The following is a 25228-nucleotide window of genomic DNA, read 5'->3' as shown; positions in this document are numbered from 1 at the left end:
TTTGACAGGAAAGCTGTTTATTGGCTAATATATATATATATATATATATATATATATATATATATATATATATATATATATATATATATATATATATATATATATATATATATATATATATATATATTTATATATTTATTTAATTAACCCTGATTGTGAATCCCATTGAAAATCAAACACTAACTTGAAGATCTATGATCTTGAATACAGATTCAATTTCAAAATTTCAGTTTGTTAATAAAGTAAGCGTCCGGATTGGTCGTTAAGTTTGAAATGTATCCTTGATAATAGCGGATTATGACAACACAAATAGACCGGCTTAATCGGTTCTTGTACAATCAAATATTCAGGAAGAACATGAAGTGTAAATGTACATAAAATATATCCTTGTTGTGCATGATTGGATTTTTCAAAATCGATTTTGTAATTGCCGTCAATTGCATCACATACAAGATTAACTGCGACAGTTGATGTTATATTAACAATACCTGGTGAAATAGGACGGAGGACAGAGTACGGATCATTGTTATGTTTGAGAATACCTACCGGTGGGGCTATTATGTCCATGACTCGACAATTTGTGGAAAATATTCATTCATAAGGCCATTGACTGATTTTCTTAACTCGTCGGTATTAAATCCTGGAAATATAAAATGTTTTTCATCTGCTTCAGCTATTGTATAATGATTAGCAAATAGTTGCTTAAAATATATTTTCCCCTACTTCGCTAAACATTTATATACCTAATAATAATTTGATTAGCGTACTCAAGGTCCGATACAATTTGATTTAAATGTTGTATTGTTTCACTAATTTTTTAATTATTTATGTAGCTTTTATTAGGATACTCCTTAATATAACTTTTAAATAACTGTGCTAATGTCGTAAACATATCTTTATGTTCATTTTTAATTTTATTAGCAAGTGATCTAAAAACAATTTCATTAACAACAATCATATCAGGGTTTTCTGGCTCACATTTGTGTATAGTAAGTTGTTGTTGTTATAGGGTTTAACTCCAGTTTTCAGCACACGATAGGCTATACATGGCGGCCAGTGTTAATGGTGGAGGAAGAACCCGGTAAAACCCCGGAAAGAACCACTGACCCACGAGAATCTACTGGCAAGCTTTCTCATATATCCACATTTGCCGAATCTGAGACTCGAACCCACGTAGACATAGGTGAAATGACAGTGATCCGTAACGGATAGTGCTTTAGACCACTCGGCCTCTCGGGGCCCATGTATAGTAAGTAAATGAACATGAATTTAAGGATCCCACCAATATTCTTATCGATATTTTGGATTTCTTATAATTGTTTCTCATCTGTGAGAAAGTCATCTCGTTTTAGTTCTCGTGGTCCATGATAAACAGGTGGAATTTCTGGGCATCCTATCACACTTCGGATCGATGATTGATATGTATCTACATCATAATCTAGGGAGCTTATTTATATCGCAGCTGATAATGTTAGGTCGTGAACAGTGATTTTGGATTCAGATTTAATTCTGCGCTGGAGTTCATCATTGATTTGTTCAATATGATAACTGCCCGTGGAAATTCCTAAAACTTGCCAAATTGGAGTTCAATCGTTTTTTTTTACACGATAAAACCAGATAATTTTTTACTGGCAACCCACCGAATGAATTTGATCTAATATTTGGCCAACTAGTATATACTCTTAATTGTGGCAGCGTTATTTCCTTCGCTAGAATTGCAATTGGAAAGTTGACACTAAATTCAGGATTAGTTGAGCTTGCTGATATCATCGTGGTTTTTGACGGAGTTGTATGAACGACAATCTGCTGTAGTAATTCGTTCAGTGTTGACATTATTTATAATCCCTGATTTTAAATCAGGATTTTTAATCCCGATTTTCTAAATTGGACGTTGATTCTGACACAGTCATTCCCTCGTTATAAATCTTAATCATTTCTGTGAATTTGGTATCTGATATTCTTCCATTACTAAAACTTGATAATATCAAGGAAGATTAATTTGGAGTATGCTGGCGTCGCTGCATGTAACTTTATTTTATACTCATGTAGTTTTATATTTGCACTGTTAGATTTTGTTGCGATGATATTAAGAACACCAGCGCTTGTTGTTGCAGCTGAAAAACAAATTGATATAACTGCTGGTAATGTCGTTGTTATTGTTTATTGCAATACGCCTGGTGCAGTGATAACAGCAGATACTGAATAAACATGTATGTCAACGAACACTACACGTCTGCGATATTTTGTACTTTTACTGTATACTCGTCAACAGTAGTTTCTAGTTTTGTTTGCCATTCAATGCTTGGTCATATCTAAAACGTTGAACGTCAATTGGGGAGTTCATTATATTTTAGTTAGGTGGTAGTTTAGCGACTAATTCAAGACGCCAATAATACAATACGGGGTTGCCTTTTTCTTTAGGTTCCACCATTAAAGTTCCCTCGTTGTTTTGGTTCAACATAACTGACACACATCTAGTAAAGTCAATAACTGGATAACGCCGTGGTATTGTGGTGGATATCGTAAATGTCTTAGTACCAAGTACTGAGAATCTGTATAACCCGGTGACCTTAGCGCGATGTTTAATGGATTTGTTAAGTGGTGACCATAATGTTGATCCAGGTGCTACCGTATACACTACAATGTCGGTAATTGTTTTAATGCCAGAGAGCTTAATGTTGATGACTGGTGGACTTCCAAAAAAATTCATTAATAGATCTATTTATGTTTCTACAAAAATTCAAAAACAATTGTACATGATTACAATATTCAGATCCAAATGTGGACATTCCATAATTGATTGTCATTAAGGAGTTCATCTTCGGAATGTTGCTATCATCAAAGTGTTTCTTCGTTGCAGCGTCATCGCTTGATTATGGTTCTCCAAGATTAGTAATTTTATTATTAGTCATATTGGGAGAACCAGTCATTGTATCACCAGCGGTTAATAAACGATCATTGCTCTCGGTTCTGATTGTGTTGTTGTTGCTGTCTACATATCTTTTCGTTACCACATCATCGTCTGATTTTGGTTCTCTTACATTGATAATTGTATTTTTACTCGTATTGAGATCGCCGTAAATAATATCCCCAATTCTTCTGATACGTCTAACAATTTATCCCATGTCTGATATAAGTGATTCCTGTGATTTTGAAATTTTACCGTTTTTAGTAAACACCACTAAGTTATCTTCGGTCGCATCAGGAACCCGCAGAATATTATTTGTCAACGGGATTTTGCCCGTCTTTAATCGTCCTTGTTTATCCTGAAAAACAACTACTTCATTTTCGTCCACATTTGCAATGCTCAAAATACTAGAGAGTTCATCCTAGGCCTCGTCAAGGGTTGCATATTTAGATAAGTCGCCTTTCAGAGTGTTACTCAGGCGAGAAGATCTTCCATAAATATCTATCATTGTATATTGACTAAGATCTGATTAAAATGTTGGACAACGTGGAATACTCGTGCACTACTTTATGGGGTGGTATTATGAACTTTGACACAGCATCTAGTACACCAATTACTTCATGTCTACATATTGGCGATCTGTTATTGTATGTGCTGGTAATGTTGAATTACAGACTGGAGTGTTTATCGTGCTTATATATTTTAAAAATTATTTTGGTGGAGCCAGTCCGTACGAATCAAAATAAACAATTTTACGTGGATCAATTACTTATGCAACCCAATGAGTATCTGGACCAGAACTTTTATCAAGTTTAATAATACCGGTTTCAACACGGTTTTGTTGTTTTGGTAATTGATCGCACATAAAAATATCTTTGACATTTTTTATACTTACTATTTTCGCAGCATCAAGTAAATCAAACTTTGATATAGGAAGAATCAGCGAAGTGTTCCTGGAAGTCTCAGAACTTTTCCGTACCAGTGAGGCGTTCCTGACAATCTTAGACCCTTTCTCTTTTTTTAAAAGCCTTTATACCGTTTCCGTTTAATTTCTTTAATGCCATTCCAACAGCAGTTCCTACAGCACCAAGTGCAGCTGCTTTTGGAACAGCTGGAGCTGCAGAGGCTATTAACGCTGGTATAGCTGCAAGAAGTGGAAATATACCGCCAGTCTTGATTTAATCTTTAATGGCTCTCGCCATTAAAAAGTGAGACAAATATGAGGACAGTTTAACGTCTGTTTTTGATTGTTTGGTGTCATTGAAATGCCTGAATTTACGTTCTCACAATTATAATTTATTTTGACCACCTTTGATCTGATTATATTTAGTGATAGTTTTATTCCACAGTTCTTTGCTGAATTTGATTGAAGCTTTTTAATCTGACCAGGCGTCAGACTGATACTAACATTATGATATGACATAAATAGCATGAGCAATTTAATTACAGGTTTTCTACTGGAGCATCAATGACTCTCATTCATCCACCAACACCTTGAAGTAGCATTGTTTTGTCTGAGAGTATAACAGCGATTGCTCTATAACTACCACCAGCGGGTAATGCGTTTATTTGAGCTTGGAAGTGTATATCAATGACAGATGGCCTGAGCAAATCTAAATGTTACAGAGAAAAGTTGGTTACAGCGTTGTTAATTTCTATTTGTGATTTTTGCAGACCTGAATCAATATCTTGATCACGTCCCATGAATGCCAACAAACGATGATATGGATGTGCAACATGATTATTCTCAAAGTTCAGTATTATATCCTCAGCTTTTTCTTGATTCCCGTTTATCCTTAATGAAACTTCAGTAACACCAAGTTTGTCAAATATCATTGGACTGCGTGTTTGTGAGTTTACTCGTGTAGCATCTTGAAAAGCAACAAATATATGCCTTGGTGCAGAAACACTTTGATGTGATGTTATATGTCACGTAAATAAACCATTAATATTACTTTGAACACTATATGTGGTCATCGTCAACCATGATAATGTTGATTTGCCACATTGACTCATAAAAGAGAGCAATCGTTGTTCTTCGTCGATTGATGGAGTCATTACTGGCATCGTTAACATATTACTTTACCAGCATTACCAATAGGGTGCCAGATTGCATCATCATCAATAGCTTTTCTTACAAGTACAGCTGTGTGCTTAGCTCCAAAATTAACCTTTCTGACATTTCTGCAAAATCCAAAGATATCTGACAGTGAAATTGCGCATGAAGATCTGCTACGACCATCTTTCAGCATTAATCGACGTGCTGCGAACCCTAAGTTGAATTCTGGATTAACATTAATAATAATATTTTCCACATCAGCGTCAGCAGCGCTGAAATTGTTTGTTGGTCATCTTATGTTATACTGTCTGTTATCAGGTTGATCAACATTATCCTTGACAAACATCACAGACGGATCAGCAGCTCTTGAATAATCATCTGAATATCTTGCTAGACCAAATATTATCATGGCAGTATCGATGTCATTCTGACATATTTCAACATTTCTTACATCAATCATGTATATAGCACTGTTGAATAACGCCATAATACCATTATTAACAAAACCAACTCTAACATCATCTCCATATTCAGTATCATCTGTTTTCAGAATTTCACCTTCTACTTCATTAAATGCTTCAGTAGGTAACAAATATCTACTGGTATCCTGAACTTGAAGTTCGATTCGTCCATGCTGATTTGGCTCTCGTGCATCGTAAGGATAGTATTGATAATCATGCACAGATTCATCTTTGATAACTGGCGCATCCATGTCAAATGATGGATCAGATATACGTTTAAACATTTTATTATAATTGTTATTGTCTAACATGAAGACAAATTCCTGCTTTCAGACTTGTATTTATATTTTTTCTGATAGTGGTACACCAGCCAACTCTGCTAGTTTTTGATTTACAGCTTGACTGATTTTTTTACTAACATTTGCATGCATAAATGTATTTTCTTCTTCCACCTTAAGTTTGATACAGGACATTGTTGCAAGTTTGTACATTTCTGAATACCAAGGGCACTTTCATCCATTGGGTATTAGTTGCATCTTTTCACAGTAGCATAATCCACTTTTGACATGGCAGGATTAATGCTAATTACTGTAATACAAGTATCCCTAAACACCTATATTAACTTGCTTTCTGAGAAACTTAGGTAAGTGATTAGCTGAATTTTTTTTCAAGCTAATTTTTATATACATACATTTATCTGCACACATTGTACTGGTCCATGCAGAGAAAGGGTAAACAGTCTGTAAATATAAAATGTCATGAAAGCAGTTCTGAGTTTCACTTGCCAATCAACATGACACCAGTCTCTGATCTTGGCAGCAGTAATCCGTTGTCACCAGAAGATATATATGAATTCTTTAAGTCGACCTTGATGCATTCAGCTATTTAGAATTTTAATTGTTTCTGTTTGTTTTGTGTTCATTTTACCAGTACTTTTAAAACATTATTGACTATATCATGCCAATTAAATGGGAATTAAGTGCCTTTCCAAAGGACACACAAAGATTTTTTCAACTTGGGCTGGCCTGGGAAGGGTATCAATGCCGGTAACTTGGATTACAAGGCCCTCACTCTATAAACTGAGCTACTGTGGTTCCTTGTTAGAATTAAAGCAATGTATGTATATATGTGTAGTATTTACTAGCACAACAGCACAACCATAGCTTATTCTGTCGAGCCTTATATGTATGGTAATTCGTTTATCGCTATTCCAAAACTACTGAAAGGATTGCCACCACATTATAGACATATTTATCCGAGGTTTTGTTGGTCCTAAATGTAAAGAATGTTAATAATACATCCATTATACTCAATATTGTTGCTACCTTTTAATATATTGTCATGTTAACTTGGAGTATTCACCAAAATACTAATATTGATGTCTAATTTGTCTTATATGACATTGGTGCCAGTCTGACATCCACAGCAGTCATCTTGAAAATCTTGTTATTCCTGAATGAATGAATGGTCATATTAAAGTATGCTTGTCAACAAAACGATGTTTAATTTGGTTGCTCTGAATTTGAAATGGTGATCTTGCAAGCATAGTGTGAATGGCAACACATAAAAATATTACTTGGAATTGTTTCAATTCATACAGCAAACTTTGTGCAAGACAACTTGATATTGGTGAACAATTGTTTTCATGCTTTTTAATGAACCAAGGCATTTAGTCCTATTCAAACCAACTTGTTATATGAATTCAAAGTTAGTAGAATTGTAGTTTTGGTGTAATAAAACTCTCTTCAAATAAGCAAGAAACCAATAAACTAATGTATGATAATATATTCTAATTCACAATATAATTTAAGTTACTTAAATGGACATAAACAATTTCATTTAGTTGGCTTTATTCCCATTTAAATTATACTGTAATAAGTGAACAGTTTCTATCTGCTTTTCTTGTTCCCCCAGGAAAAATATTAATATGAGAGAACTCCAACACGTGATATCCAAAAAGTGTATAACATAGTTGAAGAGATGGAAGAAGAAAATTAGTGTTATTAATATATTATATATTAATTATTTCTTTTGTAGCATAATTGTTTTGTTTTTTTCCACAGCTGATCCACACATTGGTTTCGTGTGGAAATAGATGTACCATCAGACTGGATTGGGGAGGAGGTCAGACTGCGTTGGAATTCTAACACAGAGGCATTAATCTGGATTAACGGACATCCAGTTCAGGTTGTATGACATTCAATGTTTTTTGTCCAGTTTAATGAAACGAGCTGTATGCCTCCCCTCCCCATCACCATGTACACAATTTTTTAATACCTTTTCACCATCTTTTTGTTGTTGCCAGGACCAAATCCATTTCTTTTAAGTATAATAAGTTTTGTTTATTTAGGATATATTAAAAACATCTTTTTACACCTACAGTACAGGTTAATATGTTGAAAGTAAATGGGCTTAAGGCTACATAGAATCCCTGACAAACTTATATAAATAAAAGGGTTTTAAAATAAACAAATATAGGATGAAAAGTCTCAATGTTTGTATTTTTTAGGTCTTTTGTAACTAATTTTGAGAAGTAATTTTGCTTATGTTAAGATTATGAATGGTGAGTAATATTGTAATTGTGGAAAGAGAATTTAAATATCATTTGAAAATTAATCTTTTGCTTCACACAAATTAATTGTATCCTTAAATTTAAAAAATCTAAATGTAAAAATAATATCAAAATATTGTCTGGAATCAGACTCTATAAGGAAATGAAATGTTGTTTAAAAAAACGCTTTACCAGTTTTAACTATTTTCTTGTTTAATTTGTATTGCATAAATCATTATTATTGAATAATTATTTGCAGAGAAAAATATCCATTCATATTTGGAAAAATTAACAGCAATTTATATTATGAAACAAAAACTGATACAAATTAAAGTTTATTTTCAAGTGGGAAGTTATAGTTTGTAGTCAGTTATCTAGCAGGACTGACATCAATGTCAAGGTCATAGTTGTCATGAACTGTTTGTTAGGGATTGGTTTAACATTTTGCATATATGTTTGTAAACGCATGGAGAGATTCTCATAATACCTGAAATGAATCATTACAAAGCTATGATGATTCATTCTGCAATGTTTTTGCCTGCCCCTTTTACATTAAGGTAAATGTGGAGAAAATGTTTAATTGGGATTTTTTGTAATTTTTCATTTGTCTACATTTCCTGAAGTCAATAACAGATAAGGAAACTAAGACAATTCATACTATAATATGCTAACTTGCACCTTGCACCTGTGAACTTGGAGTCAAGGTCATGATTATAGAAAATTTCCAACAAAGATTTTAGTAACAGATATTTCTTTGCTTTTTGTTCATTAACTGCTTGTTTTAATTCTTCATGATTCGAATGGACCAATCTGAAACTAAGACAACTCATTCTGCAGCACACACTTGTACCATTATCTTGTGGTCTTGCACACAACTGGCATCATAGATTTGGTTGAAGTTCCTTCATTTACTTATTATTTCTACACCCCTTTATGATACCATGTTGTTACCCATTAAGTTTCCTGAATACATCATATTGCAGCCCATGTCCTTCATTCTAATAGCCATTGTGTTCTGGGCATAAGATTAATAAACTTGTGAGTCCAAAAGACCAACTTCGGAACGATGTTACTCATGAGAAAGTACTTTGATGGCTTTGTTTAAAATGTCCAAAGATGATGTCATTCTTTTCTGTCCTTGCATATTAGTTTTGTTTGTATACTTCATCTGATGCTAGTCAAATCACTTTTAAAATAAAGACTTCTAAATCACAACAATGTAGGAAGTTGATAGATGTGCAGAAAAGCTATAATACTTTCCTTTAACCTCCCTTTCATTTTTCATCCACTACAAAAGCTCTGTACTTTTATGTTAAGTGTTATTTCAGCTTCTATACCAAGTGATTTTAAAGAAATTAATGTTATAGCAGCCATCAATTGATTTGTGTATTTTCATGGATGACAAAATGGCAAAAGGTTATATTGTCATTAGGCTAAAAGGTTATATTGTCATTAGGCTGAAAGGTTATATAATTGTCATTAGGCTAAAAGGTTATATTGTCATTAGGTTCAAAGGTTAGATTGTCATTAGGCTAAAAGGTTATAGTGTCATTAGGCTAAAAGGTTATATAACTGTCATAAGGCTAAAAGGTTATATAATTGTCATTAGGCTAAAAGGTTATATTGTCATTAGGCTAAAAGGTTAGATTGTCATTAGGCTAAAAGGTTATATTGTCATTAGGCTAAAAGGTTATATAATTGTCATTAGGCTAAAAGGTTAGATTGTCATTAGGCCACCATTTAAATAATCGTTTCATATTTTTCAGGGATTAAGTGGAGAAAATGAAAAAACTGATTTCATTCTGTCTGAATTACTCAAGGAAAATGAAAGGTAAAATAATAAGGAGAAATAGATAATTTATATCTCTACTAGTCTTGAACAAGAAAAGCTATGTGATGGTCTTTTGTCAGGCGTCTTCCATTATCACAAGTTTGTTATTTCTAGTCCACCTAAAATGCTGGGAGAATTGCAAGGAAACAACTTAAAAAATTGGCATCTATTCTCATACGATGTCTAGTTGATTTTAAATGACAATCCATCCCATGAGACATCCATCCCATGAGACATCCATCCCATGAGACATCTGGCCCATGAGACATTACCTTGTACAGCTAATATAGCTGCCATGTTGGCAATCTTTAAAATATTATCACTTCACATCCTAAATGAATTGTCATATTGACATTGTGGTTTTACTAAAAGAATGATATGATATTTATTTGTTCCTAAATAAAAATGGTACTGATTTGACTTCCAATATAGTCACTTTTGATAGAGCTTGCTATTGGCACTCATCCTCAATGGCTGGTCATATTGACATTGGATTGTCATTAGAAGATTCCTTTTAGAATGGTTTCATCTGCATTATTTTATCACCTAAAAGCTCATGATAACTACTAGATACCACAAAATCTATCTTGAGAGCCCACTATTGTGAGAGACAGGGTGTCTCGAGAGACCAGGTCCACATTGCACAGATTTAATACTTATGCAGTTTTATTATCTGTCATTAAAAAAACAATATTTTTTGGCAGACAGGTAATCTTTCAAAACAGTTTCTACCATACTGAATGAAAATGAAGCTTGTCTGACCTCCAAAATGGTCACAAAATTATTTTTATCCTTCCTTCTCCATACTGGATCATCACTACACTTTTGGACTTGTTTTAGAACTTCTAGGATTATTTGGGATTTAATTCACAATATTTTAAGATCCTTTAAATTGCCACATTTTATTCTCGGAAATAAAATATTTGTTGCCTTTTACTAAACTTGCTGGTCTTGCTTTTTCTTTTATTTTATTTAACAGTATTGATTCTACTCAATGTTATGTAAAACTATATGTGGAGGACTTTAGTGAGATGGTGTTTGTATAAAAATACTTTATGATGTTTAATTGGTCCTTAATAGATAATTGTACCAATCAAACAAGAATTTTACAAGACTTTTTGGAGATGTTGTAGGGTGCTAGATTGCGTAAATCACTCAAAATTGTTACAAATTTGCACATTTATGGACCAGTGATCAACTAATTATAGTTGCACATATGAAAATACTCTGCGCAGTATATACTTTTTATTCAACCATTCACTCTCAAAGTGCTTGGTGCGACATAAGATGTATCAGGACGCTTGTCACAGCATCTGCCTTTTTCAAAAACTGTTTACACATCTCAGTTCTTCAAACATTCTGTTGCTGTTTGAACCTTGCATTGAGGGAGTTTCACAACGGGCACATCCAAAATACAGAATACCCTTATAATCCAAAATGACTAATTCCCAGCATAGTTTATCTTTGGTTGATGATTTCATTCAGCAAATACTGACTGATGATAGGGATAATGACAGTGCATTTTTAAAGTTAGAAAGTATATCAGATTATCTGATCTGGGGATGTGGTAATGTAGATACCACTGAGCAATTGTTAACCATAAAAGTGTTTTATAAGAATCCGATATTCAAGATTGATTTACAAAAACTGCATACCGTCAGTCCCACCCAGCCCATTCAGCGGTATTTCGAAACCAAATGTAAAAGATGAAAAATAAAAAGCCTAATTAAAATAAAGATGATTTAAATGTGGGGAGCAATTTTTATTTCTTTTCTCAAACAATTAAGCAATGCAGGATCTGGTGCTACAAAACCATGTAGCCCAATAAGTGTTAAGACAGCAATGATGTCATAGCCTCAAAGTGGTACCCATCCACACTGTAGGGGTAATAATATTTATTCTGTGGTTATGAAAAATTGATTAAATATGAATCTAAAATTAAATTAGGAATTAAAGATATTTATTTGATGAAAATACCTCTGTCTGAACAAGCAGACTACGGCATTGATAGACTTAAAACCCTCATTCAGCGTTATGGAACAGGTAACAAATCATGAATAATAATTAGTAAAATGCTGATTTAAGATAGAGAAACATTGGCAGAGCCTTTGTTAGTGAAAATTCTTATCTCAGAGCAAAATTATCCAAAGGACTATACATATGAGCTGTGGAAAACCGTACCTAAGAACAACAACAAATTGATTTCCCAACTTGTTCCATCTGGCCAACCTAGATATATTTCTATATACTCCTTTAAACAGTAGAATGTATAAGTGGGTTCTCAGCACAGAACAATATTCATACACAGGTAAGGATGAGATTAAGCTTAGAAACAATCAAATGATTATTGGTTATACAGCTAGAGGCAACATCTTTTAAGACGTTGACTTCAATAGTGTTCTAACAAAGTAAACACGAAGAAAGAGAGAGGGATATTGAACTGTCAGGTAAATATTGAACTATGACCGTTTTCTCTTCCCCTCCTTTTTATTCTAATCCCTTCATATTTTGATGACAAGCTGGAGCTCTAATTTGCATACAGTAATATCCTGGGAACATCTCTGTATTATAAGTTGAACATAAAAATAGTTTTGTTACCATGTTTAGTATGTTGGAGTTTCCTGAGAATATGTAAGATGGTTCCAGTCCTCATTTGTTTGGGATTACAGGAAATTCTTATTGGGCAAATAGTAAATAAATTCCTTTGAGGGATTCTTGCTAACAATCTAATGTTTACATACTTATTATTTTTTATTGCCAATTTAGGACATTCAGTCCATTGTCTGGTCTGTGAAGCATAGGTGAAACTTGTCACATTTCTAATGGTTTTGTCATTGTTGCTAGCAAAAAATAAATAGTCCATTTAGCTTTGTGACACTGTTGTATATAGTCATAATGGAAGTCCTTTTATATAGATGACAGAAGGTGGAGAATATCATGTTGTGACATTTTCTGTGTGTTTACATTTTCATTTCTGCACAATTACACGAGTTGTCCATGATCTACCATTACCAGTCTTTGTAAGTAGTCTGCAGTGGAGCAAGGAATAAAATTGTTGGTTTTATGCACAAAAGGTCAAATGTCACTGTTACTGACAGAAGAAACCTGGTTTCTACAAAATATCGTTAGTTTTACATCACAAACCTGGAGAAAACATTCAGATAGTCACAACTGATTACAGGCAGAAAGGAATCGATTTTTGGGTAAAAATTCAGAGGTCCTTTTGAATGAAGGAAGAACACTGGTTTATGCATGATATCTTCATTGCCTAATAACACAGACCCAGGATTTGTGGAAGACTTTAACTTTGAGTAAGGTCCAAACCATTTTGAGTTTGGGGGCCAAAGGTGAAAATTCAAGATCACTATGGCTGAAGAATTTTTTTTATTCCATCCTTATCTTTGTGTCATCACCAAAGTTTGTAGATGGCTTACGTTTTAAGTAGAAGGAAGCATTTTGATGTTTGGGATCAGAATGTTACAGGTCATTGTTCCTCTGACTGAAAGAGAAAACTTCAGGTTGAGACCACATACTTTGACCAATGTGGATTTATTGCTCTCAAGGTAAGAAAGAGGCCTGTAATTTTGGGGTCAAAAGGTCAAAGGTCAAGGTCATTTTAACTCAAAAATGTTTTTTGCCCAATAATGTTTGCTCTTAATTTCATTGTATGACCAAACGTAGCGACTGACCTGCATTTATGGTTAGAAATATTTTTGAAATCGGTAACTCTAATAAGAAAACAATGGTGTCTGTACAAAAAGTTCAATTCTGTACATTATACCTTGATGCTGAGACCTATTGGTAGTGTGTCTCAAGAGTCAACCATGATTTTTTGTGCCTTCATAGAAGACTCTTTAACATGTGACTTATATATTCTGTACTGTTCAATGTACCTATGTTAAATATTTACAGAAATGTTTTTGATTTGTTTTTTATTAGCTGGTTGGCTTGGATTTTCCAAGTGCATCCATGCTCATGTTTTACATACAAGAATAAACATGAATTTTTATAGTGAAACAATAAAATTGTCATGAAGTGAATATGAATCTAGAAAGCTAATTTGAAACCCATCTAAATATTGTCTGGTAATGAAGCTGTTCATCTACAATGATGGTAAAAACATTCAAACTTATTCAAATTCATTATTACACAAATTGCTTCATCATGCGTATTTGCCAGCTGTATTAGCTGTTGTTCTAGTGAACATCACAAAACCCTAATACTGATTTTTATTTAGAAGTAGGATTATGTACATTATTCTGATCATATACCCAATCAATCACATTTTGATTTTATTTTGTTACAAGGCACTGGACAGTATACATAGAGATGGCATGTAATGGTCCATTTGGAGCAGGAGTGGATGGCAAGATCATCCCACCAGACCCCAATAGGACCTTCCCTGTGTCCAGGGCGGAAGTAGCAGTCTTTGACAGGACAGTCTATAATCTGATTAGGGAGGTGGAAGTTCTCCATGATATGGCCAAGGTAGAATAACTGATATTTATAGTATACATAGCGTATTGACCACACTTCACTTCTGTTTTTAGCCATGTTGCAGAATGTAGGATAATTACATGATTGCATCACTACTATTAATGTACTCACCAGAAATAGTTGTATTTACCAATTTTTATATGTTGGAACACAGCATAAATTAAAAACTGCAATTTGGTTTAGGATAAATTTATAATACACAGCTTGCACTTTAGTGACCTTTTTCCATTATACATATTCTGTGCATGTCCTTAGTATTCTGTTTTGGCAAATCCGCGAGTGATTGAGTAGTCTAAGATTGTCAGCTATACTTCTGATTTCTGTCCACGTGGTTTTGTGTCTACTTAGCCAGTGTGGGCATATATGAAAACTTTCCGATAAGTTTGTGATTATTTCAATATACCGGCCACCATATGTAAGAAAGACCACAAACAAATAAACAAAGCCATCTTGTTTAATGGTTGAGTAAACGTCTAGATTTTACATACTACTGGGTGTTCTACCCATGAGTTTTAATCCCATTATGATTGTATTTCATCATTATGTGAACATCATAAGTTTTTGAGACATTGGAAAAAGATAATTTATTTCTCAAGATACATTGCAATTATAGTTATATGTATACAAAAGTGAATGAAAAAATATTCCCATACCTTTTGTCAGTGTCAGGGATATTGTTTTGATACAGTGATATTAGTCCATTGGTTTTCTAACGAAATTTAACAACATTACTTTTTTCAAATATTTTTTGAAAACCTTACATGAATTCATAACAGTTGAAGTCTCTTGGGTCATAGTTTAGGAAGGATGGTGGCGGTAGGGCAGTAGAGGTTAATCTAAAATGGAACTGTTTGAAATTAGGAAACAAGTGACAAGTGTGGGAATTTGTCCTGGCATGACATCAAAGTTGCAGCTTTTACAATCTTAAGAGGAGATATATATATTTGATGAATAATGACAGATATAGACTACAGTGTTTGTTTTGTGGTCAGGACCAAGTACAATGGCATGGGCTTGTCCATTTATTAATTAGTGAACATTAGTTGGAAGCAGGACATATCAGTCACTTTTTCATCACCTCCAATGGCAGCATCAACAGTTTGTCAAGGGTTCAGTTCGAGGTTTTCATATGCATGTAAACACCGTAATGAATTTTCTTGGCTTAAGTGGCATGAATAATTATTCAGCTAAGACAATTTAGTCTATGTCATTCACTTTCAGGTTGTGGTCATATCAAAATTTGCATTAAAATTTGGTTCATATTTTATTTGCTTTTATTTATTCTTCAAATACGTTACCAAATCATAATGCATTATGAGAATTACTGCTACCTCACAAATCCAGCCTCCAAAGATTACAACATTTGAGCTCAAAAGCTAAAAGATATCTGACCACCTAGGTGGCAGTTAGATAGCGTGATCTTCCTTTGATACCTGGAGTGGCGGAAATCCCTCAAAATCTTCAGTTACTACATACACTCATGCTGAGTAGCACGTTCTTTACAGAGAGGCCTCGCAAAATATGTAGGATCTGTTGGGACATTTTCTACCCCAAAACAGGTTGGATGAGTTTCATCTCTGATGGGAACTATACTCCAACTATAAATGTCCAACCTTTTTATTCTCTCTATTGTTGATGACAATGTTTCTAACTTTCAAGTTTTATCCCTTTGCCATCTCCACACTCTTAAGCACCTTGGTACTAACCTGCACGGCTTGTAGATTGCATCCCCTGATATTGCTATAAGCCTGATAATAAGTGCATGTGGGGAATGTGATATACAAAAATAATTTAATGTCCATGTATGTGTGATTTAGATTTTTAATGTAGCTTTAATAAGGGGATGTATCTCCCTCCAGCAGATAACTTTTAAATTAGCTTTTAAGCTAAAAAGTTTAAATCTGGGAAGGCTGGACTTGCAAGATAGTTTTAGTCTTCTAAGGTTATAGAAAAAAATTGGTTTCCTGAACACCTTCATATATTTTTTCAGACTTGGCATAACTCATTATAGAACTAATACATGTACAATTAATTTTGTGACACACATGCATTTTTCCCTTTTGGCTTTTCCAAAACTTTGCATTCATGGCTTAGTTTGCAATTTTACATGCTTGTATTGCAAACAAAAATCTAGTGTCGTAGTGATATGTTTTACTCACTTTCATTTTATGCCAATACTTACACAAGATGAACTGAATGAAGACTTGCAACAAGTTTAAATGGAAAGTTCATTATTTTATTTTTCTTGTTCCTATTAGAATATATACATCTATATCAAATGGAAAATATATGTATCTATGGCTGCCATATGTAGTCTGGACTAAACAAAATATTTCCATATCAATAGTTTAAAGTTTATCTATTTCATTATTATTGTAGCACTTACCTGAGGGCAATGAGAGAGGTTACCAAGCTCTGTACACGGTAAATCAAATGATCAACGCTATACAATCTGAGGATAGGAGTGCCTTTGAAAAGTAAGTTTGTTGCATTTTTATTTTTTCTATAAGCAATACTGCCTTTTTGCATATGTGGAAAATGTAACACCTTCTGTGATTTGTGTAGACACAGATCTGCTATAAAATATTGTGTTTGTAGGACATGTACAATTCTCTGTACTTGTTACTTTTGGGAATCAATTTTAATATAAAGGTTGCTTAATAATGCATTACAAATGATCATTGATCAAGTTTAATTGGTTTGAAATATTTTCTGTATCTGTAATGGAAGACGTGAATTTTGCATATGTGGAAAAGTTTCTTTGTGTCCCATAATTAAGCATTATTATCGTCAAAACAATTGCACACTAATATTTTACCCAACCTCAATCATGACTGTATAGTTTCTATTAAAGATGATAATTTAAAAATGTAAAAATGTAATATATTGTAATCAGTGGTGCAAAAGAAATTTCTCAAAGCAGGAACTCCTCTGCCAGAAAACCTCATCTAGAAATTACAACCTGCATTGACTATTTCTTGAACAGTTGGGCAGACCAAATGTTTCTCAGGTTCACCACTAATATGCCCATCAGTTGTGCTGGTCTAGTAGTTGGAATAGAACTGGCCTTTATATGAGTGGGATTATACAAAAGTTATTAAAAATCATTGCCATGAAATGAGAATATTTAATCTATCTTATTAAATATTTAAACGTTTGTCATCAGTTGTATCATTTCTTTGAGGTTTGTTGTCATTCCATGCATAAAATAGAAGCAAGATTATCTTGGTAGGAGGAATATTATACATGTATGATTCACTTTTCAAGCAAAATGTTGAAATGCAACTGTGATCCATGGAAGGATGAGCCATCTGCAAAGCAAGAAGGCATTGTGAAGTGCAATATCAATATGGAGCATTTTATTTATTACACATGCTGCAAACACGATATTGAATATAATTCTGGAATGACATAGCAACTCCACCCAGCTAATGTTTGTCACTTTCATAACAATTCAGACCATTATATGTTGAGGAAAAAAGGCACATGCATTATTTTCAATCAAGCTATTGAGAGTAACAATAATTTGATATAAATGTCAATGTCATATAAATTATTCTCAATTGGACAACGCCACATTTTAAGTCACGCGTTCTGACCCCTCTGGGTACATTCAAACCTTTGAGACCCAAATATCCTCCAACACTGAAATCATAGGGAGGGGTAGGTTTTCTTATTATTATTATGGAGTTGAGACAAAGTTTGACTGAAAATACATTGGAAACTAGTTCTGAGAAGTTACGTAAAGTAAAAAACACCCAGATCAGCATCATCTGACAACTTACAGCCAATTTCAAGATAGAAAATGCAGTCAGATCATAATAATTGGAATTACACATGTTTAAGATGTACTATTGAACAAATGAGTATAGGATTCCATACTGATTATGAAGTAGGTTTACTGACATGTAAGATGCAAAAACATTGTATTTGTTTGCCCATTCCTCAATCTACACACGCAACCTGTTAAATTATGTTTGGTGGTCACTTTCATAGTGTATTTAGATTCCAAGAAATTTTTTATAGTTAGAGCAGGCTCAAATGAATTTCAAAATCAGACCCAAGTCAGGGGTGGGGTGGGACTACAAGGAAATAATCCCAGTAATCCAGATTGCATTCATTATCACAGGAAAAATACTTTGATAGATTTGTTTAACTGTTAGCCTTCAAGTTTCTCCTTTTTTTGTTATGAGTTACTTTTAATTATCCTAATGCTGTATGTGATATAGCTTTATACATATGTTTGGCACAAAATTTACAGCACGTCATGATACCATGAATTAGCCCACTGAAATAGCTGAACCTAACATAAAGCTATCTGGTTTGAGGTTTCTGGTTGCTGGACTATGTAGACTTATACTTGTGGTTAACGAGATATAGGTTTTGGCAGCCCATGGGCTCCAGGAACAAAGTTTTTAAGACCCTGAAATGTCTTCACTTTTTTCACTCAATATGTAAATTATTACAAATGTTATTATTTATTTCAAGGGTACACAAGATAGCACAAGAGTTCTTGTCACAGAAAAATGGAGATAGCCAGCATGTGATTCATGCCATGGGACATTGTCATATTGATACAGGTAAATAACATTTCTACAGCATGTGATTCATGCCATTGGGCATTGTCATACTGATACAGGTAAATAACATTTCTACAGCATGTGGTTCATGCCATGGGACATTGTCATATTGATACAGGTAAATAACATTTCTACAGCATGTGATTCATGCCATTGGGCATTGTCATATTGATACAGGTAAATAACATTTCTACAGCATGTGATTCATGCCATGGGACATTGTCATATTGATACAGGTAAATAACATTTCTACAGCATGTGATTCATGCCATGGGACATTGTTATATTGATACAGGTAAATACACAGTTCTGCAGCATGTGGTTCATGCCATGGGACATTGTCATATTGATACAGGTAAATAACATTTCTACAGTATGTGATTCATGCCATGGGACATTGTCATATTGATACAGGTAAATAACATTTCTACAGCATGTGATTCATGCCATGGGACATTGTCATATTGATACAGGTAAATAACATTTCTACAGCATGTGATTCATGCCATGGGACATTGTTATATTGATACAGGTAAATACACAGTTCTGCAGCATGTGGTTCATGCCATGGGACATTGTCATATTGATACAGGTAAATAACATTTCTACAGCATGTGGTTCATGCCATGGGACATTGTCATATTAATACAGGTAAATACACAGTTCTGCAGCATGTGATTCATGCCATGGGACATTGTCATATTGATACAGGTAAACACACATTTCTACATTATGTGATTAATGCCATGTGACATTGTCATAGTGATACAGGTAAATAACCATTTCTACATCATGTGATTAATGCCATTGTCACTGTCATATTGTTACAGGTATATAGATATTTCTACAGCATGTGATTAATGCCATGGGACATTGTCATAGTGATACAAGTAAATACACATTTCTACAGTATGTGATTGATGCATGGGACATTTTCATAAGCATACATACCTATAAATTCATAAGTGGTTTTGGAATGCCTGGACTTTTGCCTAAAGACCTTGAAGCAGGTACTTTTACCTAATATATATTTCATTTCAGTTGTTTGCATTTTGTGTTCCATTTGCATCTGTTTCACATTTGCATTTCATCTGTTATCATATAATTTGTCCTTTATGGTCTCAGATGTTCGTTGCATTTTTTGATTATCACTTCCATTCATCACATTACCATTTTCTTTCTTTTTAAAAAAATGAAATTATATTTACCAAATTTGGGTTTTCCACTTTGCTAGAGAGTTAAATCAAATGATTGATAGCTTTTCCTAATTTGTCATTTTACACCTGTACTTTGGTGAAATAGCAAATGAATAAAATTTAAAAAACAATATTTAGTTTACACTAAATTAAAATCTGGTGATGACTGTAGCCAGTGTATAAATATAGTTGTAGAGTATTTGTAAGCAGATTTTATTTCTTATTTTTGTTTTGCTTAAATATAGAATGCATAAATAAAACCAGAGATGATGATGTCACCATAAAAATGGCAGTTGTTTTCTGTTTGTCTTGACAATTATATTGTAAGAGGTGATAATGCTGATGTATCATGAAAAATTGACTTTGACAAAAATTTTAGTGTTGGTTGAACATAATTGAGTTTCAAATCCATGATATGCATTCCCATGTGTTGACAGACTTTTGGTTGACACAGTAAACCATTGTTAATTTTACACAAATGAATATGGACTTGCCGCTTTATGACAGTATCAGTCAGTACAGTTTTATAATTAATTTGGTTCATTTTGATGACAGTACTGATGTTATTTGTTTAGGACTATTTGTTTTTGACAGCATGGCTTTGGCCTTCTGCAGAGGCCATTAGGAAATGTGCCCGAAGTTGGAGCAATGCAATTAGACTGATGGAGAAATACAAAGACTTTAACTTCACCTGTTCTCAGGTAAGATATATACTTTCTATATTATTGAAGACCTCCATTATAACAAAGGACAGGTAAAACCCCAGATGGGGTTCAAATGCTTTTTGTTGTTTTTTATTTTGATTCCATTTGCATTCAGAGAACAAAGGTAGCAAAGTGATCAAAAAGCGTTTGCCTTTACAGGTCACTCACACATCTCGTCCATGTCTGAGCAGGTTCAGGTCTTGCCTCAACAAACGTGGGTATGTGAGAAAGCATGCTAGTAGATTTCTATGGATCACTGATTCTTCTCAGGGTATTACAGGATTCTTGCTCCCCCATGTATACTGGCTCTCATTTATATAGCATATCGTGTACTCAAAAATGGCATTAAACCCCATGAAACCAGAACCAAACTATTTGCATTTCAAATACCATCCAATCATTGTTTTATTTATGGGCTCAGAAATGTATTCTAATTTTATTATTTCCATTCATTTTCCTTTAATGTTTTGTACATTTGTGATGCATTTATAATAGTTTGAATTGTCTTCCTTGATATCATTAAATATGACCTATGTTGCTAAAAATAGACAAACATAAAAAGCATCTTCTGAAAAACAGCAATTGACTACGGAATTATGTAACCATCTTCAGATTATTGACATTTGCAGCTTGACAGACTTTGGTATTAAGGTTTGTTTTGTTTTTAATTTGTACCAATGAGGCCTGTCTATCTTTAAGCATAACTAAAAATATAAAACACAATTTGAACAAATTTTCCCCAGTAGCTGCTCAGCAGAAATTGTACAAAAGTCTACAGAAAGCATTCTTCTTTATGCAAATGATGTTGATTAGCCATAAGACATGTCTGTTTCTACTACAATGAAACATTCTTTAAATGATCTCTTCTCATAAACCAATCTACATCACAGCCTTTCATCTTAAAGGGCTTGGTTTTACTTGTTGTCAAAGTAAAGGAACATACATTTTCCTCTTTTCTGTTCTCCTCATACATTATGATTGGAAAACATATCTGAAGTAAAACAAACAACAATTTCAGGTTTCATCATTAAATCGTACCTGATCCTGATCCTGAAATGAACAGTACATCATCTCATGCCCTCCCTGTACTTATATCGTAGAAAACAAACATGTATATCTGCTCCACATCAATTGACAACTAGAGGGATTTTGGCATCAGTACCTTAATCCAGTGAGTGACCACATTAGGCTCTTACAAAATGTAACAAAAAAGAGTGAAGGCAACAAGTTTTGTAAAATTTAACAAATAATTTATTTCCCTTGAAAAACAAGGTAAAATGAGAAAGAGAACTTATTGTTTTATGAATCAAATCCAACAATAATCTAAGAATAATTCAAGAATTAGAAAATAGAAGTCCTAGTAATAAAAGGTTCTAATGAAACTATGTTCAAATCCCGATGAAATCCAAAATGGAAGGCAATGAAATGTGATGTTGTCAGCATTATACTGATGTGTCAATTTAACAGTTCTTTGTTGAATCACTGAAAAAAATATTCCAGTGTTTGAATTCTGTGTAAATTTTGATAACTGTCCTTGTACAAGAATTAATTTAGAGCACAAGTATTTCCAGGGAAAAATAATCTATTGGAATCCAAATAATTTGAAGAAAAATAACAAATTCAACTCAGACTGGTCACAAAAAAACACATTTAGTGTCAATGATTTAAAGCCCGACTGATAATATTATGGGGCTTGTCTACGAGTTCCTTATACATTCAGTGAAATGTATGTTATGTAATGGATAATTAAATCTGCTTGTGATGTTTAATTTAGTATCAAGAGATGATGACTATATTTTACATTTCATTGTTTGCATGCCCCTTACTGCTGTATATGACATTTGTATTATTTTAGCATTAAAGTTGTCTGCTTTTATTTTGTATTTCCATGAACAGGCTCAGCAGTATGAGTGGGTGAAACAGCACTACCCAAGCTTGTTCGAGGAGATTAAGAAGTTTGTAAAGAGGGGACAGTTTATACCTGTAGGAGGAACATGGGTGGAGATGGTAAGATCCCAAAATTATTATTGGTATTGCATTATTTTTGCCAAATTTATATTTAATTTTTGGGTCTTTTTTTATAGGTTTTTATTTTACTTTGTCAAGTTATACACTTAATACACTTTCATATTGATTATCAGAGTTTAGAACTTGCTGCTGTACTGCTTTCCCAAAACTTGTATATATGTTCTTTGATATGGTTTATTCATTACATATTTAATTACAAAGGAGCAACCTTGTCACATGCTACATACAGATTATGGAATGTCATACCTAATGCGTGTTAGGTTTAGTAATTGCATTTATGTTGGTCATTTGATGACTTAAGATATATCATGTCTGGAAAAAGGAGCACGGTATAAATTTTACGATTGTTGAATAAATTTGAATGTTGGTAAATTTGAAGCATACACTATAAAATATGTTAGCTTCCATGGTATAAAAAAGTAAATCCATGATTGCCCATAAATAAGTTTCACCTTTTTAAGGGTTGCATTAGCAAGAAAACCTTTAAACACATATTAAAACTGAATTTGCAGTTTTCAACATTGGCATTCATATGTACACAGCAGAAATGTTGTATTTTGTCACTGTTTTAACATTTGCCTTGATATTATTTGCTACATTTTTAAACTGTTACTATAGTAGCCACATTATTGGTCTAATTTCTCACAACTTATCTGTTTCTCCAAAATATTTTTTATGTATTTCCAGAGCATTTGAGTATACTAATGTGAAACATATAATATGCAGCCAAAAGTGGATTGATGAACTGAAAACCAAATACGTTATGCCTATATTCGGTGGAACTTGGATAATTTAAGCCCAACAATAAGAATATATATTTTTCTCTATCATAAATTAAGAATACCTATGCATGAGTTTTACAAATTCTACGTTGGATGTGGTTGTTATAGCAACCAACAATTCATCCTCTGCAAGCTGAGATAAAGCATACAAAGAACCCATTGATTGATTACAACAAATAACCCACCATAGTATCACAGAAAAAGCAAACTGATAATTTATGCCAAATTACAGATGTAATGTGTAAGTTCAGCACAAAATATGTAATTCAGCCATCAGACTGATGCCTGTAAAAATGTTAACTTGCTTTGTGTTGTATGGATTATTTTAACCTACAAGGATGACAACACATACTTTTTTCTTTTGTAATTCACAAACTGTCATGAAACTATTTGCAAATGTTCTATAATTTATTATAGTCAATGTTCAGTTTAGTTTGAGTGCAACTGAAAACATACAAAATTCTCATATATGTGAATTTACAAACCTTTTTGGAGTTGCCATTTTTTTCTGGATTTTGCAGTTACTACAGAACCATAAATTTAAATTACAATGCATGTTGTCTCTTCTTCTAAAACAATAGAACCCCTTTGTTACAAGCTGATGCACAAAAAATAGTAATAAAAAAAGAGTGAAAAGCAACAGCTTTGTAAAATTCAACAAATAATTTATTTCCTCAGAGTACAATGTGAAAATGTAATAAAAATGTAATAAAAAGGAACTTATGGTATTGCAATAAAATCCAAAATTTTCGTATAGTTAAAGTTGAAGTCCTTTTAAGTAAAAGCCTGAATAAAATTTAATAGAACTCCAATTTAATAGAAGTCCAAATTAAATCTAAACCTGAAGGTGTTGATGTGCCAACAGCCTTTTGTTGCATCACTGCAATATAATTTTCAGGTTAAAATTCACTATAAATTTCATTGAATGTCTCTGTCCAAGAATATTATTTTTATATGAGCACTTTGTACTTCCAGAGAAAATAATCACTTGAATTAAATAATTTCAAGAAATAAATACCAGCCCAAAATGAATTACTGGTCACAACGATAATACAATTTGACTCTGCTATATCCTAAAGTATGAATGAATTTTCTTTCAGTAACAAAATTATATAGTCCTCTACTTGACCTCAGGTCACAATTAGGATTTTCTAAAAATAATATAACCTAACAGAAAATAACCTTCTAGAAACATGTATATGTTAACAAAATTATATGTTAGTTATTATTAGAAAGTCTGTTCCTAAAATTTCATTATATAACCTGGATTATGTTGGGTACATCAAGTAAATTGTAAGGAAATCCTATTATTCTAGACCCAGACCCAAATAAACATGTTTACTTCTATTAATAATTATCCTGATATTAAACCCATACAGGTAGAGAATATTTGAGCTATGTATTAATTGTTTACAAAATAAAATAAAAAAACAAATAATTCAGGTCAAGTAGAAAATAAACTTGATTTTGGACAAGGTTAAGTCCAACATACAATCTTACATTGCAAAAGCATATAATGAAACAAAGAAGAAAAAGAAACAAAATAACAAATAATGCTAATTAAATATACATAACGCATTCCCCAATCACAGATTTAAAAAGCAATGAACGATGTTGTCACTGAATGTATT

At 33.1% G+C, this 25228-nt stretch overlaps 1 protein-coding gene across 1 annotated transcript in view; it reads left to right on the top strand.

The window, feature by feature from the left end:
- Positions 1 to 25228, top strand: part of LOC149786595 (alpha-mannosidase 2C1-like) — a 77854-nt gene that overhangs the window by 5763 nt on the left and 46863 nt on the right. The window contains 7 exon segments of the mRNA XM_089977095.1: positions 7492 to 7615; positions 9746 to 9810; positions 14118 to 14298; positions 16687 to 16784; positions 18796 to 18887; positions 20678 to 20784; positions 22684 to 22794. Coding sequence (XP_089833221.1) covers positions 7492 to 7615; positions 9746 to 9810; positions 14118 to 14298; positions 16687 to 16784; positions 18796 to 18887; positions 20678 to 20784; positions 22684 to 22794 — 778 coding nt within the window.

The sequence above is a fragment of the Sinohyriopsis cumingii genome, chromosome 12 (assembly GCF_028554795.1).
Source record: "Sinohyriopsis cumingii isolate HCF-2022 chromosome 12, ASM2855479v2, whole genome shotgun sequence".
Classification (NCBI taxonomy): domain Eukaryota; kingdom Metazoa; phylum Mollusca; class Bivalvia; order Unionida; family Unionidae; genus Sinohyriopsis; species Sinohyriopsis cumingii.
Note: the sequence above shows the minus strand (reverse complement) of the source record. Positions and strands in the feature narration are given on the sequence as shown.